The sequence below is a fragment of the Haplochromis burtoni genome, unplaced genomic scaffold (genome assembly GCF_018398535.1).
Source record: "Haplochromis burtoni strain Fernald_Lab_line unplaced genomic scaffold, NCSU_Asbu1 Contig_147, whole genome shotgun sequence".
Lineage (NCBI taxonomy): Eukaryota > Metazoa > Chordata > Actinopteri > Cichliformes > Cichlidae > Haplochromis > Haplochromis burtoni.
In genome coordinates, this window is record NW_024582508.1 from 1,525,321 (window position 1) to 1,544,502 (window position 19,182).

At 41.3% G+C, this 19,182-nt stretch overlaps 2 protein-coding genes across 3 annotated transcripts in view; both read left to right on the forward strand.

Moving 5' to 3' along the window:
* susd6 (sushi domain containing 6) overlaps nucleotides 1-7,033 on the forward strand; it is a 31,256-nt gene extending 24,223 nt beyond the window's left edge. Inside the window, exons 3-7 of the mRNA XM_005931513.2 lie at nucleotides 1,792-1,989; nucleotides 2,496-2,690; nucleotides 2,820-2,958; nucleotides 3,700-4,175; nucleotides 4,642-7,033. Of these exons, the coding sequence (XP_005931575.1) occupies nucleotides 1,792-1,989; nucleotides 2,496-2,690; nucleotides 2,820-2,958; nucleotides 3,700-4,175; nucleotides 4,642-4,667 (1,034 nt within the window). The 3' untranslated portion in view covers nucleotides 4,668-7,033. The remainder of the gene's footprint in view (nucleotides 1-1,791; nucleotides 1,990-2,495; nucleotides 2,691-2,819; nucleotides 2,959-3,699; nucleotides 4,176-4,641) is intronic.
* A 2,843-nt stretch (nucleotides 7,034-9,876) lies between these two features.
* On the forward strand, nucleotides 9,877-16,296 carry srsf5b (serine and arginine rich splicing factor 5b). 2 transcript variants are annotated; one of them, XM_014336535.2, is made up of 9 exons: nucleotides 9,904-10,024; nucleotides 10,103-10,167; nucleotides 10,241-10,387; nucleotides 12,020-12,090; nucleotides 12,175-12,288; nucleotides 12,636-12,708; nucleotides 14,030-14,103; nucleotides 14,194-14,301; nucleotides 14,916-16,296. In XM_014336535.2, the coding sequence occupies exons 3-9, from the start codon at nucleotides 10,262-10,264 to the stop codon at nucleotides 15,229-15,231; spliced, it is 882 nt and encodes a 293-aa protein (XP_014192021.1). In that variant the 5' UTR covers nucleotides 9,904-10,024; nucleotides 10,103-10,167; nucleotides 10,241-10,261; the 3' UTR covers nucleotides 15,232-16,296. The 2 variants fall into 2 exon arrangements, with proteins under 2 accessions (XP_005931570.1, XP_014192021.1); XM_005931508.3 differs by lacking the exon at nucleotides 10,103-10,167 and having other exon boundaries at nucleotides 9,877-10,024.
* The last annotated feature ends 2,886 nt before the right edge of the window (nucleotides 16,297-19,182 follow it).

The following is a 19,182-nucleotide window of genomic DNA, read 5'->3' on the forward strand; positions in this document are numbered from 1 at the left end:
GCACTCGCACATTTAGAGTGTTTGCATTTAATCTTGTGCTGCCAGCTTAGAGCGGCATTTCTCTACGGAGATTACAGGATGTTCGAGGCACTGCTGTGGAAATAGTCTCTCTTTCAATCTCTATACACACACACACACACACACACACACACACACACACACACCACTCACACACACAAGAGGCAAGACAAAGTGCCTGTTTGTGGTGTTGGTGTGTTTGTTTATGTCAAGCAAGTGATAAAGCACTGCATTAGACCTTGGCTAATATGATTTTATAAGTACTCAGACCAGGGATTAAATAATGAGCCATATGGTCATTAGCGCTGATGGCATTATTAATGTTTTTGTGTTGAGTGTTTAATTTTACTTGTTAGTAAAAAAAAGCCACAACACAGTGTATAATTCAAATCAATAAATCAGACAAATATGATGTACGGATTAAAAGACAAAAAAAATCCTTCACTTATTATGACAAAATTAATTTATACATTATTGCCCAAAGGGGTTTAAGTGTTTATTGGAAAAATACCCGACCTCCTTCCAAATGGGTCACATGGGTGGTAATAAAAATGTATGTGTATGATCCGCATATCTTTTTTCAGTCATACCGAAAGCAAAGTCAGTCTCCTGCTGTCTCAATTTACACAGGTGTTGCAATGTTGATGTCAGATCGGCTGGATTTACAGGCTCTGCTCTCGCCAGTACCAGCTCTTGTTGCCTGCATGTATTAACATGGCAGTGGGAGTGCAGCACAAATTCACTCTAACACTGTGATTAAACAGTCACACAAGACGCAAAGAGCAGTTGCCGTGTCACTGCAGTATGTATGTGTGATATATGGAGCACAGGAAGGTGGATCAAAGCTCGATTAACTTTAGGTCTTCTGACTCATCTTGTGTTTATTGGCTGGCTTAGAGCTTCAAGTCTGTCATTAGCACGGAGCAAATGAGCCTCGCTAAAGACTCTGTCTCTCCGCCAGACAGATAGAACTAATGTTAGCGTGGGCTGAAAACGGTTTAATGAACAGCAAATAATCAAGAGAAATTAGATCTGTATGAAGCTCCTTGTGACATTTTAATCCACTGTAGGCTCTTGAGGTATTCTCTAAGATGCACAGCACGGCTGTCTCCACCTAACTTGTCATGTTGATACAGTGCTTCTCTCTTGCTGTTGTAAAAGCAGCCTAGTTTCAAGTAACAATACCACAGAGCTTTAATTATAAGCTCAACCTGTCAATTTGACAGAGGCTCCCTCTGAAAAGTTGTTTGACCCTGTGGCAGTCGCCTGCAGGGGAGACCAAGATGCAGTTTATGTCAGAGTAATGAAAGGACAGCACTATATTCCAGCAGCATTAATCTACCACTAAAATTTTAGTCAACGGAAAATGGTTCCCTGTTAAACTTTGATGGAGTCGGACAGAACACAAACTGTTTAATTCATAAATTTGGCACAATAATGGTAAATTATTCTTCAGATAACCCAGCAACTTCTCAGTCAAACACTTCCTGTTTCCCTGTAAGCCCTATAAATTGGAAAATTCTACATGAATTGATCCTTAAGATGTACATCATTTCCAGAAGGAGTTTCAGCTTCATTTAGTTACATAATTTATAATCGCTTTATATGGATCAAGATCCCAAATTGGATGCTGGCCTGCAGCTGGCAGTTCCCTAAGTAAGTGAGGGGAAGAGTTCTCAGATCCTGTTTACGTCTTGCTCAGAAGAGGTTCTCCACTGACAACTTAAGCAGCCCACTAATAATTATTTCTTTGACTTGTTTTTGTATCTTCAGGTTGTCAGCACCCACCTGGTGTGCAGCACGGATACCTGCTGAACCAGACTGAATCCAACCGGGGCTCTTTCCCACCTGGCACTGTGTTAGTGTATGGCTGCGAGTCTGGATACATCGCCGAGTCTGGATCCAGATCCATCGTGTGTACCACTTCTGGAACCTGGTCCCAACAACTGCTACGCTGCATCAAAAACAATGGTAAATAAGCTTCAAACATGCAAATATACCTGTGATAAAGCAGACAAGCAATGCAATTTAGTGTTTTTAATGCGACTTCAAGTAGCGTACTGTCAATTTTGTGGTCAAAATCCACATTTTTAGCTGATTTTGCACATAAGAAAGGCACTTTTCTTTATGCTGATAAAACACGCAAATTATTTTTTAATATTGCGTATGCACTTATGTAGGCAGGGCTGGGAGGATGTGTATGGATATTTGTATTGCTGTCATACATATTTGTATTTTATAGTTTATTTACTCTTATTGTCTTCCCTATAAGGCGACTTTTATTACTTCTAACATTGATCACGTGCTCATAAGAGACATGGCTGTACCAGATCTGAAGTGTCAGACCTCTTTAGAAAATTTAGCTTAATTCTGAGAACTCAAGCCAAAGGAATTAAATAAGTACACATGTAGTAAATAACAGTGAACACATTTTCAACAACAAACATAATATCTCTATTGCCTGTCTCTCTCTCCAGTATGTTCACTCCCTACCCAACCAGAAAACGGGGGCTACCGTTGTCATCCGACCCACTGCAGCCCTCTGATTGAAGGCACCGTCATCGAGTACTTCTGCGCCGAGGGTTACGCTCTGAAGGGAGAGTACAAGTTCCTCACCTGTCGGAATGGCGAGTGGGACCGTCCCATGCAGATTAGCTGCCGACTCACAGAAGGTCTGCCATCTCAGCTAATCTCTGTTAGCTGTTATAGCTCTCTTCATGAGCATGCATAACCAGTTGCAGATATGTTAAAATCAGCAGATCACATTCTCACTTCCTCTACGTCTTGTTTTGTCCTCTCAGAGAAGGAACCGAGTTCTCCACTGGGTACACCTGCTCTGTCTATTGTGATAATCACAGCCGGCTCTGTGGCATTCGTCCTGCTTTTAGTGGTGCTGTTTGTTCTTGTACAACCAAAGCTCAAGTCTATTCATCACAACAGGTAAGACACATAAACTTTACTGCAGTCTCACACCAGCAAATACTTCACGATAAAAAATTAGTTGGATATGTTGCTGATAACAAAAACTCCGCTTCTACGCAGTCGTGTAGTTTTGCAATCGACTGAAGGCATTTTTAGTTGTGGTTTCATAAATTTCAGGACCTTATGTAACATTTTAGAGGGTATTTTCTAAGACAATTGAATAAATTGTGTTCATATCCTTGTTGCAAAACATAGTTGCTCATCTCTTCTTAATGGACTCCATTGTAAAGCAGGTTTCAGGGAAGTTGCTCCTCCGAAAACATCAATAAAATTGGCCAGTAAAGTGTGATTACTTGAAATGACATCAGGCTTTAGATTTAGTCACATTTTACAGCCCGGTAAAGACTTTTCAGCCTCTGTGTGGCTCTGTTTGTGTTTTGTTTGTTGAAAATATATATATCATATCAGTCTTACATGGAAACTTTTGGAAGCTTAACCTTTGTGCCATAAATTAACACAATCTTTCTGTGACACACCCATCATTCAGACGTTTTGGTTGGCTCGAATCATAAAAAGTTTATGTTTGACTAGTTGCGCAGGTTAGCATTTCTTGAATTCCTTAGTAATGAAACATAACCTATGTTATGAGTTACTGCCATCTGCGTAACTAACCAGCTGTGGTTTCAGCTTGAACATGGACTTGGTTTGGTGATTCACCTGGTTGACACTTTTCATTCTTTCTTCATGTCTGTTTATCAGGAGGGAGCAGGGTGTGTCGGGCCAAGCCAGCTCCATCATGGTGGAGGGTGTACAGGTGACCCTGCCCTCCTATGAAGAGGCAGTATATGGAAGCAGTGGACCATGTGGCCCTTCCGGTTCTCTTCCTCCTCCTTCTTCACCGCCGCCTCCAGTCCCTCCAGAGTCTAGAGTTCCTATTGTGCTCTCTGAGGGGCTTCCTCAGGGAGCCACAGGAGGTCAAAGCTCCAGGAGAACCCGCCACCACAGAGACTTAGACTTCTGTCTCCCATCCACCTCCTCCTCTTCATCCTTCTCCTCCCGCCGTCATGCAGAGACGGTGTTGGTTCACCAGGCTCCCTCTTCCTCCTCTTCATCATCATGGATTACAGAGCACCCTGGGGGTGCATGCGCAGGTCCCCTACCTCTCCGTAGAGACTCTGACAGCAGCGACCAGCACAGCCTGCTTTCTGTCACCTCAACAGATGATTTTTGTGATGGTAAGACAATGCATTCTGCTCATTTTTCTCTGATTTTTAAGTTGTAGCTGCATTGGTCTAACTGTGTTCATATATATTCCATAGACTGAGTTACAGCTAAGATTCTGAATAAAGACAGAGGAGCACTTTAGATTAAAAACTCAACCACTCTGCATTGGATTAAGTTTGTAAATTTAAACAACTGATTTTTTTCCCCTTTTTTGTTTGTTTTTTTGTTTTTATAGAGGATAGCATTAAAAAGTAGCCAGTGTGACACCTGTGTAATATGTACATGGATTTTATTTTCCATAGAACATGTAAAGTGCATATCAAGGACAAGAGTAGACAAGATCAAAAATGACAAATGAATAAAACTCAATATAAACTTTGATGTAATGTATTTTAAGTGTGATGGGTTGAGGGCTGCACTAAGAATGACCCTAAAGGTATTGGTCATTTGTCATATGACTCTTCTCCTCTCCTGCAGATATTCCCCTGTTGAAGGAAGCATGAAGCCTGCTGGCCTGCTATCAGCATCAGCAGCAGAGCCCCTCTTTCCCTTTCTCACGCTGCTGGCCAGAACTGACTGTGGCTGTCAACCTTCTTCCCTGATCCCGCCCCACTGCAGCCAGCAGAGAAAAGACTAGAACTGTGCCCTTTCCCTATCACAGCCTCTTCTGCCATTGCTAGACATGCAGAGCAAAGCTGACAACCAATACCCATATTGCACTGTAAGGCAATTACGGAGCACCACAGGACCCACCTGCTGGATCAGACTAAAGATGAGCCAGACAAGCAGAGTGGTGCCAGTTTAAGTTAAATCCTGTAGATCCTGTGTATATGAGTAAAAAACATACCTGAGTCAAGGTTGTGTACTATAGGCTATGTATTACCATACACTTGCCTCTACCCAGATGTATTTCTCTATATTAACATTGCTTCTTCAGAGAAGGCTACAACAATCGAGACACGCCAGCTGCATCTGACACAACTGTGGATACAAAAAAAAAAAAAAGAACAAGAAGAAAAGGAAAAAAAAGTGTGATTTTCGCTCCTGATGCTGTCGGCACTCAGTCTTCCCGCCATACTTGAAAAGTTGTGAGTGATGCCTGAGTTCCTTGTGAATGCTGCATGTGGTTTTCAGTTGTTTGCTGTCACGGCACGGTGGCCTATTCTGAATGAAGCATGAAGCCTCCTCTCTGACTGTCTGCTTATCTGTGCATCCAGTTGGCGTCTAACGTGTGGATAAGTAGGAGTGACAACCACTTCACCAAATCACAACTATAAAAAGATCTGCTTCTTCTTTTTTTTTTTGTTCTTTTGCTCGCTGCACCCGGCATCTGGAAGCTGCTCCTTCTCTCACATGAGTGGGATTAATTGGTGTTTTGGATCCACAACTTCGCTACACATCTTAGCTGTACAGGGAAAGAAAAACAAAATGCAACATTTTATCTGAGCTTAAGAGTGAGCTGTTATTGTTGTTGTTGTTGTTAAACAAGGTGATTGGGCACATGAGCCAAATTTAATTTCTTCCCATCGTATTTATTGCGTGGCGTGTGGCTCGGTTTGCTTTAAGTTGCTTGATTTTGAGTGCGTGTCTGTGCGTGTATGTTTATGTGCCAGCGAGGCCACAGAGAACATGTCCTCTTATTGGTTAGGCCTTGATACAGCCATTTCCTGATTTGCCTCCCTTCTGATCCGAGGCTGGCTTCACAATGTCCCCGTCAGTCACCATAGGAAAACATCCCTCCCAGCATTGAATAAGTCACATGAACAAACCAGCTTCACTTCGGGCGTCGAGTCCACAACACAATGTGTGTATTATTCATTCGCTCTCAAGCTAGAATAGTTATTATGTTCTGCTGAATGGCTGTAAAACACGGGCCTCCTCAGAGGAACTGGCTTATGCTCATCTTCACACTGAACTAAGGACTCTCCACTTTTGTGCATTATTGACACAAACTGCAACTGGTTGCAGTGAATTAAATAAGAGTTTTGTTATAAATATAAATATATACAGCACCCTGTCACATGTACTCACTCACCCCTCGAATGCCAAGTGCAAGCTTAAGCGAGAATCTTGTTATTCTGTTAGAAGTCATCCTCTGTTTTCGTTGCCACTTGAAAAGCTTAGGGGGTTGAGCTGGTCACCCTGACAACAGCATGACTGGGATGGATCCTCAGAGCTACTTTATAACCTTAACTGCCTGGGAAAAAAATACAATAACACAGCAACCTGTCTGAATTTCTATTCTCAGTTTTATTTTGACATTCGTTTGTCACGTCAATGGCTACATTATTAATGCAAACAGATGTTGCCTTAGACTTGTAAATGTTCTTTCTTTTTTCTTTTTTTGATGTATAATCTTAAGCCTCTGCATTGGTTGCGCCACAATACTGCAACATATTCTGTTTTCCCAATGGCCTTACTCTATTCTTTTCTATTCTATGCATAAAACTGTCTGTATATGTATCAATGAGTTTACTTTTGTTGTGGACACGACTAAATGAATGTCCATCCTTCTCTGTCCTCCCCTAGCTTTTCCAGCTACTGTGATGATGATGATGGTGATGATGGTGATCCTTTAAGCACCTATGTTTTATTTGCCCTTGGCTTTCTCTTTTGTTACAAGGCATTAAAAAAAATTATGGTAAAGGGGCAAAAATTGAATTCATTTGCATTCAGAAGCACTGTTGTACAGTGTTGCTTCCCAGTTAGAAAAACATCTGGATTTTTGTTTGTTTCAATGCTTTCAGCTTTGGTTTTTCCTCTGTACATGGCAGTGGGTGTGAAGATAGTAATTTAATATTTGTATAAAGTTTAATTTAATTTTACAGTGTGTATATAACTTTCTAATTAAAGCTTTCTTTTGAATGTGTAAAGTGACCTGTCTCTTATTCATTGCCACATCGTGCTGGACCTACTCTGTGTTGCCGAATTTATGCACTTCCAGGAAAATATTGATCACATTCTCATGTCAAGACATTTCCAGTGCAATGTGTATCCGCTTGTGTTACTCGGAACATGATTCATTTTCCTGTGGACTGGAAAATGGAAGACCTGATTCTTGTTTTGCACATGGATGGCCAGCTCCAGTCTGAATGAATGCACAAGCAGACTTCCTAGAGCCATCTGATATTTTTTAAGCCTAACAGGGCTGTGCAGTGAATCAGATTTTTATTTAAATACAAGTCTACCTTCCTGCAATTATTAAAACAAGATAATCAAGATGGAAATTTGGGGTGGGCGATATAAACGATATACAATAGAAATGATATAAATTTGGCCAACGATAGAGATTTTGACTATACCGCTCTATCGCGATAGTGTATGTTGATGACGTCATCAAGCGGCGCCTGTTCTGGTCGAAAGCATTGCAGCGGCTACAACCATTATCATCTGCAAATTATGATGGGCGACAGTCATAGCAAAGAGGTGAAGCACTTTTGAAATATGGGGAAAGCCAAAAACTGTGCTTCCTCCACTTTGACATTGATTCATTAATATTGAATTCTCTGGCAGCTGCGCTATTCCCATGTTGTTGCAGTATATTAATGACTAACCTCGTATTGTGGATGAATAATCTCAGCTGTTCTCCTGGCTGAAGTTTGCTCCGTGTATAGCATCCTGCTATGCGATTGCATTTGTCCCTAACCACCAGAATCCCTCACGTTAACTTTTATCAGTGGAAAGAAGTTGGCGTTCATCCTCCAGCGTCACTGTGCTAATGTTATGCTAACATAGCTGTGTCGCTAGCAATCACGTAGCACAACATTATATACCAGGTAGTCCAACTTCAGTAACCCTGCAACGCCACTGCTGTTTAGTTTTCTGTCTTTATGTTGGAAGTGGTAGCAGAGCTGTATGTTTGAATTGTTTCAGAAATCTCTCAGTCAGAACATGGTATGTCATGTTTAGGTGGAAACTAGCAAGCTAACTTCCTGTTAACTTGTAACTCTATTAAATTTAATAAATTCTGTTTTCATGGATGCCTGGATGTTAAACTCAATTGTTACACCTGGTAAAGCAGCAACGCTGATGATTTTATTAAAGATTAAAGAATTTAGACCGTTTTAACTCTGTGTTGTTTGACTTTTGGACCCAGATTACTCGAAGTCTCACTAGGCCAGTGTTGCCAACTCCTCAGTAAGGAAAATCGCTATTGGTTGTCCTAAAAGTCGCTAGAAGTCGCTAAATGACGTCATCGCCTAATTTGCATAATTGGTCATGCTAATCTAATTGTAACCTATGTTGTTGGAGAGAGAAATAACATCGTGGAAGAGACATAAAGTGAGTAAAAAACGTCCTAAATGCATTTAGAGTTTATTTAGAACTACAAATTAAATTTCTTTTAGCAATTATTGTTTTTTTTAATGTCACAATTCCAACCCTGCTCCTTTACCCGGGCTTGGACCGGCAAAAGTGACCCGAAATAGGCACTCTGGTGGAGTTACTTTGTGTGTGTGTGTTTATAAGTAGTTTTAAACCTTGTGATCCACAAAACAGCATAAGAGTAAAAGAAGAACTGACTGCGTTACAGCACCCGCTGCTTGTTGAGAGTAAAAGCCATACATGCTTTCAGGTCTTTTTTAGCGACTTTTTTTTTTATAGAAAAAAAGTGGTTAAGGGGTCTGAATATAGCGACAAAGTCGCTAAGTTGGCAACACTGACTACAGCAGCCGTGATGCTCTGACAATCCATCAAGCAGTGCAGCTTACCAAAGTTGTACTAAAACATTTTTTAACAGATTTCTGCACGCTCAAATCGGTTGGAGGTCAGTAAGCACAACCAGAATTCATACATAAGGAACACTCGATTTTTGAGAAAATTAAAGGATTTTAAGTGTGCTTTATAGTGTAAATAAAGCACACTTCATGCCTCAAGGCATGAAGCACCTTGAGGCGACTTTTGTTGTGATTTGGCGCTATATAAATAAAATTGAATTGAATTAAATAGTGTGGAAAATACAAAAGAATATATCGCGATATATATCGGCACGTGCTTCAAATTATACCATGATATGGATTTTAGGCCATATCGCCCAGCCCTAATGGAAATCTTGTTTAGCTTTAAGCATCGTTTTACTTCACTTTTGCCTCTCCATTTAATGTCCAAATTGAATTCACAGGCTATGGCAGAACTGCTTCTTTTAGCTTTTCAGCTGAATTATAATTAAAGCTAAAGGAATCATTCAGTATTAAATAATTCTGATCTATCCATATTGATCATATATATTTTTGCATTACCTAGAAGCTCAGTTTTGGGTGGTATTGCATCTCCTCCAAATCAGTAGAAATAAAATTTAAACGTTTAACTGATAGGAGATGGAAATATGTGTACTCATGGTTAAAGGTTATCGTGGTTTGTTTTGATCTATGTGTGTTGTCTGCTGTATTTGATTGAAACCTGAGAAGCCTATCCTTCTTTAAAGGTGTGGTATTGCTTTCTTATTACCTGTTTGTTTGTTTGTTTGTTTGTTTGTTTGTTTGTTTTTGTTTTATTTTCTGCTTGATTTCTGTAAAAATTATTGCAACTTGCGCCAACAGCCTAATTAAACCGTAGATATAATGCTCAAAATGAGAAAATTGGTTTTAAATGTTTTCTATATAGTTGCCGAGTGACACCTAGTGGTCAGACTCCAAAACTACACGAGTCGGATTTGTGACGTCATCTCCGTAGACGTTCTCCCAGCACTTCGGCTTTTTTCGAGTTCTGCAGTGTCAGGCTGCGTCACTGGTCACGCGGGATGTACCCCACTCCCTCCTCCCAAACTCCCGGAGACAGCTGAGGTTCCATTTTGTTTTATTCTGGAGTTGAGGCTCACTGTCGCCAGTCAGTAAAATCAAGTGCTGCTGCAGTCCTCTTAAAGGTACGTGTATATCGACTGGAATTTATTATATCTACATTACAGACGGGTGTCATTACTTGATATTATCTGGGTATTTAGTTATCTTTGGACCGACGGTTGACTGGCTATCGTTGCGAAAGCGGGCCACAGGCTGAGGCACATAAGTAGGTCATTTGTATTCCTCTGAAGCTGTGTTAGCTAAATCCTTAAAAACTAACGCAAGTGTTCTTCTTGTAGCTAATTAAACGTGACCAAATCATGAGCGGATGTCGTATTTTCATCGGCCGGCTGAGCCCCTCGGCCAGAGAGAAGGATGTGGAGAGGTTTTTCAAAGGATACGGCCGCATCCGAGATATCGACCTGAAGAGAGGATTCGGCTTTGTGGTGAGTCACCGAGCGAAAGTAGGTCAGGATGGCTGAAAGGTATTTAAATGTACTCTGAGCGCCATGCACGGGTCTGCTGTTAAATTTAGACTCCATACTTTATTTTACAGACCTGACGTGGTGTTTTGAAGCAGGCTGCCGCAGGGAATCCTTATGGTTTCGTTTTTATGGCCTACTTCTTGTTTAGCGACATACCCACCAGTAAATCAGGGCCAAGTCGAGACTCGTTCATATACTTGGAGCGTTTTATGCATACCAAAGTCATAAAGAAAGCAATTCAAACTATATGTATTTTTTTTAAAATCGGAAATTTCATAATAAAAAATCTTAAATTTAGAGGTGGAACAAAGCTCGACTTTAAGCGGTTTTGTATATATTTCAAGGTGACCATTGAAATAAAGGTATTTTGCATAATGCTTCTAAATACCTACCCAAATAAGGACCTGGGAGCGTTACAAGATGGCTGCCGAGTGTCGAGACTTGGATCTGGAAAGATTTTGTTTTTTCCTGCATCGATAATGTTATGGCATCCCCTAAAGAGGATTTGGCCTTCCCCCAATGAAAAATCACCAACCTTGTAATGACGTTATGATTTTAATAGTTTATTCTACTTATTAAATTGCCTGGGCTAAATGATTTCTCCGAGATTTTGCTCCATATCGACATTGACAGCATCACACAGTTGCTGCAGATTTGCTGGGTGATCATGATGAGAACATCCCAAAGGTCCTGTATTGGATTGATGTCTGCTGGATTGAGGAGTACAGTCATGGTCTCATTGTCAGGTTAAAAGAGCTGTTTTAGATGGTTTGAGCTTTTTGACATGCAGCATCATCCTGTTGCAAGCAGCCATCTGAAGACGGGGCACACTCTAGTCATGTAAGGATGGACATTTAACGCTAGAACCACCAGGTGGTGTCATTCTTGAAGTAGTGTTATAAATTTTAATCAAATTTTAACTAAGATTTGACAACACGTGCTTGAATGTAAGATGAATTTTCAGGGGTTTTAAGCAGATTTCTAAAATTTTGTAGATTATTTCATTACAAGTTAAAATCCACATTAGAATAAACCGAACATGGCACATATCTATCACAAAATCTACATCTATCAGTAGGGTCTCTTTTTATTGAAATAATAAACACTTTCGTTAAAGAAATCTGCATATATGGAAGGAAAATCCATAGATTTGATTAGACAAAGTAATACCTACTGAAAAATCCTGGCATTAGCCATTACTTCTAATCTAATAGTTTCCCCTGTTTTCATGTCCTTGAACACAATTTGGTCTCATTTGCTCTGATTTGTGTCCACTTATGCAACATTAATATTTCCCTCTCTAGAAGGACAGAAAAGTCCACATTGCAACACTTGGAAGGGTTGAATTGAATCACTTTACCGCTCAGACCAGAGACCGATTTTGAGTCATACGTGTGATGAATTTTTACACTTTTCTAAAAGAGTGATGTATTTTTTAAATGTTATTCGTTACCATTCTTTTGGTACTAAAAGCTATTTGATTAGTCATTAAATGTTTCAGTAAAGTATTAAAAACAGGACACAGTATTGGTGATGAAAAGGATAAACATTAAGAACTGGGGATGTAAAAGGTGTTGTGTGCTTGGTCTGCAGGAGTTTGACGACCCCAGAGATGCAGAAGATGCTGTTTATGAGCTTGATGGCAAAGAGCTGTGCAATGAAAGGTAATGAATTTCCTTTAGGAAACGAGTCCCTTTATTCACATTTGTTGCCATAATAAAATATATTTTTAATGCTTGATACATCAGGGTGACCATTGAGCATGCTCGCGTGCGTCTGCGCGGTGGCCGTGGACGCGGTGGCGGCGGCGGAGGGGGACGTTTCTCTGATCGCTACGGCCGCGGCTCCCAGAACAGCCGGAGGTAACAGCTCCCCTTTTTAAGATGAAATTCAAGTTCCCTTTAATTCCATTCAAAAAAAAGAAGAATGGATGCACACAAAACCTCAGCAAGCACGCTCTGTAAACAGCTTCTGTTATTTGGTGAAAGGTCAGTCGTCAGATTATTGTGGCAGTTTAATGGCCTGCAGGCTGGAAATGTTCATTAACATGCAGCACAAGTCTTGTCTTCGCTGATCTGGAAAGCTCTTTAACATGAGTTAGCCTTGTAATGACAGTTTGCTAATGAGAGCTCTTAGACTCTGGGTAAAGTCTGTATCAGCCCTACGCTGTTATTGCTCAATTGCTTCTTTTATATCTTTCCATTTCCAGTCGTAACCCTCCTCCAATGCGCACCGAGAACCGCCTGATTGTGGAGAACTTGTCCTCTCGAGTCAGCTGGCAGGTTAGTATTGGCTCAAGCGTCTTTTAAAAACCAGAACAAAAGCAAAAAAAAAAGAACATGACAAGCCTTTGAAAGCTGCAACAGAACACAAATGTTATCACCTCCAACAGTCTATCTCCAAAAATACACATTAAAGTTTTAGAATTGCTGCTAAAAACAGACTATGTTACTGAAATCAAAACAGTTCGAACAGTTTTACCTTGTTATACATCAGTCAGCCCAAGTTATTCTTTTTCAGAATAATTGCTCTGATTAATCTGCATATCATGCAGTTCATTAGTGATGCAAAGAGCAGCAGAAGCAGCAACAAAACACTTAATTTGTTCCTGTTTTCACATTTTAACCAATTCTTCACCCCTTTATTTGCCAGTCATATGGAAGAGCTCGCTTATGGTGGAGTTAACCCCTTCTGGGTCCTTCTGTCTGGGTTGAGCCTGTGGTGTCAGCCAGTCTGTCCTACTCCTAGTTGATGCCTGCTGGTCATGTGAGCGCTCGCTCCACACTAGAGGCGCTGGCGGCCCCCTTCGCTCGCTCGCAACGCCTGATGTGTGGTTGAGGGCGAGAGAGAGGAAACAGAGGGTTGGCAGAGAGAAAGCAGAGGAGAGAGCGAGAGTCGATGGTGGTGGCGTATTGATCGATGGTTCGTTAATTTGAGGGGCTTCGATCGATATCCCCCCTCCCTTCCCCCCTCTGGTGTTCCCGCACGTCGTGAGCGAGAGAGTGTGAATTCCTGCCAGGTGCCCGTGGATATAATCTGCTGTTTTCCCGGTTATGGTGGGCTCGGAGAGCCTGCGGCCCACCCCAAAGGGTTTCGCTCTCAGGTAGTAGTTTCCTCTCTTCCACCCTGTTCACTCTCTTTACTGAGGTGGGGTGCCGAGGCAGGGATGATCCCGGCGCGGAGCCCTGTGTCCTCCTCCCCAAGGAAAATGGGGCTCTGAGTGCCAAATGCTGCCCAGGCTGCGCCTCTGCAGTTCTTGCAGATGGTGTTCATCTCTCTGTAGTTTTAACGAGCGGTGTGTCCAAGGACCTCAAAGCTGCTGCAAGTAATCCGCCAATCACAATTGGCTTAGACCTTAATTAGCAATTATGAAACCACCTTCTCTCTCCCCCCCCCTCTTCTATTGTTTTTGTAATTTTCTATATTGTTGAAACACTTGCAAGCTGAACAGACTGTGAGGTTCTTGGACTCATTCTCCTTATCTGCAGTAGTCTGTGTAGTCCTCTCAGAGAATCTAACCATCTCTCTTCAGTCCTGTTTGTGTCTCAGCCTGTGCTTGTGTTCTGAGGCGCTCCGTAAATTGACCAACGTTTGCATGTGTAGGACCTGAAAGATTTCATGAGGCAAGCTGGAGAGGTGACTTTCGCAGACGCACATCGTCCCAAGCTCAACGAAGGGTGAGACTATTAACCGGTGCCCAGTGTCTGTTTATAATAAAAAAAGGAAAGTGAGTTTTTGACTTAACAGTGTGTCTTATTTGTTTTCAGGGTGGTTGAGTTTGCTTCTCACAGTGACCTGAAAAATGCACTTGACAAACTCTCTGGAAAGGAAATTAATGGCAGAAAAATCAAGCTCATCGAAGCTGCCAAGAAGAGGTGTGTTTGTGGAAAGCCGTTCACTTCAAATAACGCCAGAATTTATGAAAGATGTCTTTTTTTTGGCTGATGAACTCACTTTTTCCCTGTTTTTCTTTTATTTCTTTTCTTTTTAAAGTGTGCTTCAAACTGAATTCACCCAGTTGTAACAAATCAGTGCTGCTTTCAAGGAACTGCATATGCTTTTATGAAGAAAAACAGCTTATGTTGAAAGTCAAACATGTTTGAGTTTTGATAGTAATTAAGGAGACATTAGGTTAACCATTCAGTGCACCTGAACTAAATGTTAAACCCTCGCTTTCAAATTGGGCCGTGTACAGGCTGGTGGAATGTAATACTGTACTAGTTTCTGATTACTGTGTTATGAAGGCAATTCTCAGTAACATCTGTAAAAATGGTTCCCTTGAGATGGATTTAATTAGTTTGGGTTTCACTTTGAGCACCGCATAGACTCTTACTATTATTAACTGTTATCTGTTATTAACAGATTAGTTTTCTTTTTTCATGAAACTGAAAATGCTCATTTAAATAAAAGCTAATAATTAAATTTTTTATGAATATTGATATGAAGCTGGTGTAATTTTTATTTATTTTTTTCCCCCCCCCTCTTTCAGGTCGAGAAGTCGCTCACGATCTGAGAGCTCCTCCCGTTCGCGGTCCCGTTCCCGTGGTCGCTCTGCATCACGCTCCCCAAGACGCTCCCGCAGCCCTGCCAAAGCCCACAACCGTTCCCGCTCCCACAGCGGCTCGCCTGCCGGCGGCGCATCCTCCCCAACCTCCAAATCTAAAGAGCCCGCCAAGCGCTCCTCCAAGATGAGCAAATCAGCGACCCCGCCCTCCCCCGCGCCTGCCCAGAGAGCCTCCGCCTCCCGATCCCGCTCGCGTTCACGCTCCCGCTCTCGTTCTCCTTCTACTGACAGCCAGCGCTAAAGGCTGAGTGTAAGTTATCGGGAGTCAACAGAAGCCATGGCTTGTTTCATCAGTAGAATCAGCTCGGAGGATTTGGCACACTGGAGCTCCTGTAAACTCTCTTTTGAAAGAGTTTTCCCGGAGCAAGGTTTGCTTTTTCCTGTCTGGACATTTCAAGTCACTGTTACTTGATTTTCCCACATTTACAGGTGTTCTCTGAATCCAGAACATTCTCGAACAGAACTTCTGTGGACAGCGATGCTGTTTGTCCTCTTCCTCACTAGTCAAGAAAGCCCGGACGTGTATCTGTTAACACCCTGTGGCTCAATTTCAGGTGCGGACATGCACCACCTTTGTTTCTTCTTGCAAAACGCTGTGTGAGCCAGCATCTGCATCAGTTAAATGAATCTCTCCACTATAATAAACTCTGAACAGGGATTTGAATTTCTGTTCAACTCGAGGATGCTTTTGATACGTCACCACTTAATCCTTTTGTGATACCTTTTGCTGGTCAGTGGCAGAATTTGAGATCATATTTCCTGTGCTTATTGCTCATGTTTTCTGAACCCCACAGCTGCTGCTGTATAACTTCTGATGGTTGCATGTGCTTTTGTTTCATCAGAATATAATACCTTTGTTTTTGTTTTGTTTTTTTACCTATTTGTGCTTAATACTCTTAATGTAACTTTGGCAGCTCTCTATCAAGAACAATTGTGTATAATTAAGCACAGCATCAGTTAAACAGCTGTACAGAAAAATTAATTTAATAAATCCCACTTTTTTTTTTCTTTTTTTTTTGCGATGGCTTTATTATTTTAAGAGTCAAAAACTCAAGGATCAGTGGTTTTGCTTACAGAATGCAGTTTTCATTAGTGTTGTACTTGTTTTTATTTGGGATTTTGTGTACAGATTGCAGACTTTCGTTTTAAATGTAATTCCAGTGGCCCTTGTTGGTACTATGAGAGTTTGGGTGGGGGGTAGATTTTTGTACATGAGGATTTTATTTTCAGTGAAAATTATAATGGGTGTTTGTATGGTGTAGAAAGACAATAGACTTAACTAATAAAAGAATTTTCATTAAAACTGGATCGTCGTCATTAGTAACTTAAGTTATAAAGCACCAATACATTTACAAGTTTCAGATTACAGTATGCTATAATAACTCTACAGTAGGACATTTGTCCGTTTGTATAGTCAGCTTTAAGATTTACTTGTCTGAGAATTCACATCATTGATGTTATACAGTAGACTCTTTCAGCTCCTCCCCAGTAGCTGCAGGCTGGTAATTCTCTGTGGGTTAGAGGCAGGTTCATTACAAACCAAGCTCTGGCACAAAAGTTTCTAGTAGTTAGACATGAAATGTTAAGGTCTGGTTATTCGTCTGCGTAGACAAAACATGATCACACGGTTATTCTTTGATTGTTCTTTTTTTTGTGTTTGTGTGAATGGAAAAATAAGAACAAACGTCAAACTGTTTTCTCAGTATCTGATTGGTAGTTTGAGATTTTTACAGACATTTTGACATGTTCAAGCAGGAAAAGCTGGAAGATTCAGTTTTCAAGAGTTCGTGCTGCCTGACAGAAAAATTGTAAATGAGTTTGTAGCTTCATAAGTCATCCAGTGGCTTAGATAAGTGTCACTGAATTTTAAAACGCATCGAAAAGATATACAGCCAACTATTTTAAAAGCTGATCAATCTTTTAGTCGTTTATCAAAGAAACTCCAATCCAACGAAAAATGAAGCTGTGATTTTTCACAGTTTTTATTGGTTCTAATTTTTGTCCTCTCTGTATGATGGAGTCTTAAGGCCATGTTAAGAAAAAAAAAAATGTTGGTGATCATTCTGAGAATAATGTAAAGAGAGGCTGCTGGTGACATTTTACAGAGCCACCATAGAGAGCATCCTAACGTACGGCATAACAACATGGTATGCAGGGTGCTCAGCTGCGGACAGGAAAGTACTGCAGAGGGTCATCAACACAGCCCAGAAGATCACTGGCTGCTCTCTGCCCAGCCTGGAGGTCACTGCAAACTCTCGGTACCTCAGCAGAGCTGGCAATATCATCAAGGACTACTCTCACCCCAGCAATCAACTGTTTGAACTATTACCGTCAGGCCGACGGTACAGGTCACATAAAACCAGGACAAACAGATTCAGGGATAGCTTCTTTCCCAGAGCTATCACCGTAGTAAATAAGCACAAAAACAATTGAACCTGCTTAGCTATTCCATACCGTCACTGCCATTATATTATGCTGCTATTCATACTGTCATTATATTAATGCTGCTATCCTGTATGTATCGTACTTAGTATTGTTTGAGTACTTGAGATTGTTTTATTGTACTTTTTATATTTTACATTTATATTTATTATTGAATCTTTAACCAAGGGAGTGGCACTCCAATTTTGTTGTACTCTGTACAATGACAATAAAGGCTATTCTATTCTAAAAGATTTATTTTGAGAAGAAAGTCAAAATATGGAGATTACCATTGCTGTTTCAAGACAAACTGCCACGGCTGCTACGCCCTTTACAAATTGCCTTGTGTAGGTGAGTTGGTGAAACAAATTGATCAGCCAACTGACCAGATGCAGCTTTGTGCACATCCTTTAAACATCCTTATCACCACGCTGTGTTCCCAGGAAGGAAGAGGTTTCCACAATCATTGTTGCAAAGTGGAAGCATGTAGGAACCACAGCAAGTGCCATTTCAGAGGTGTGAACCAGTGCATTTGTTCATGTAGTGTTCAAGCTTCCTTAACACACCCCAGGATGCCACAACTGTAGGTACTATAGAGCAATTATGGTCTTCAGCCTGGAGTTGATGTTGCCAAATGATACCTAACCTTCACTGACTATTTTGACTCTCCTGATGGCAGGTCAGCAGTGGTGGCCAAATCACTACAAACAACCTCGAGGCTTCTAGCCCAGCCCCCCTCCTCCATATACCAGGGCCAACAATAGGCTCACTCAGCTGCTTCCCCAATCCTGTGAACAGCTGTCTACTGCTCATTCCCTGAAACAATACAGTGTTTTCTGGGGACTCTCTTTTGCCATTCTTTCCCTCTGCACTTGGTATTTTAGGCTCTTGAAATGTCTCGAGGTCGTATCTTGAGATTTTAGGCCCTGTTGAGCAGATGACCTCCTTACCCTGCTCTGATTAGATATCCATGTCAGGCCTCAACGTTGCCTGGGTAACAGGTGGGATATTCAGCTTCCTTCACAGGTCTACTCCCATCTGCCACCTTGGAGGATATTGAGCTTAGGTCTTCTTGCAGTAGATGGTTGTTCCCTTGCCCAAATGAACTGTAATTATCATACTTTAGGCTTGTTTAGTGGTTTTTGGGCTTTTCCTGGCCTGCTCCAATCTCTGCAGCCTCTCTAAGCACCTTGTCATTTCACCTGTGTGTGCTGTGTGTCCTGTTTGATCAGGACACACAGCCTTTAGTGTTTGTTCAGTGTTTGGATCCACGAGTTCCTGCCATTTAAGTTGTAATTAGTTATTTGTGTTAAATAAAGCTGTTGTTAAGTTCAGTCTATCCTGAGAGTCCTGCATTTGGGTCCTAACCTGCCTGCTACACACAACGCTGCATGGAACAATACATTTGAACTATTACCCCTTTGTGAAAATACAATGTTATACTGTTAATAGACGTAAAAGGCCTTTGTCAACATGTAAACTCTGAAATCTGTTGTCATGGTGAGCACCATCCCCTCCAACAGCTGAAACACCATGTAGACTGCCTATCACTTCCTGGGGGAAAACAATCTTCAATATGGTGGAGCCCCGCATGATAGTCTGGCAGCCTGTTTCCATAGAAACGGTCCTCCGTTCCCTGAGGGCAGATAGAGTAATTCACATGTGTAATATATATATCTATATATATCTATATATAACACCCAGCACGCCCCTGCGGGCGGTTTATCCTTCAAGCTCGGGTCCTCTACCAGAGGCCTGGGAGCTTGAGGGT

What these genes read in the sequence shown, in the direction of transcription:
- srsf5b (XM_005931508.3), top strand. Translation starts at nt 10,262, where the DNA reads ATGAGCGGATGTCGTATTTTCATCGGCCGGCTGAGCCCCTCGGCCAGA. An exon ending in AAAGAGCTGTGCAATGAAAG is followed by an intron (nt 12,091 to 12,174) that starts GTAATGAATTTC and finishes TTGATACATCAG; the next exon opens with GGTGACCATTGAGCATGCTC. An exon ending in CGTCCCAAGCTCAACGAAGG is followed by an intron (nt 14,104 to 14,193) that starts GTGAGACTATTA and finishes ATTTGTTTTCAG; the next exon opens with GGTGGTTGAGTTTGCTTCTC.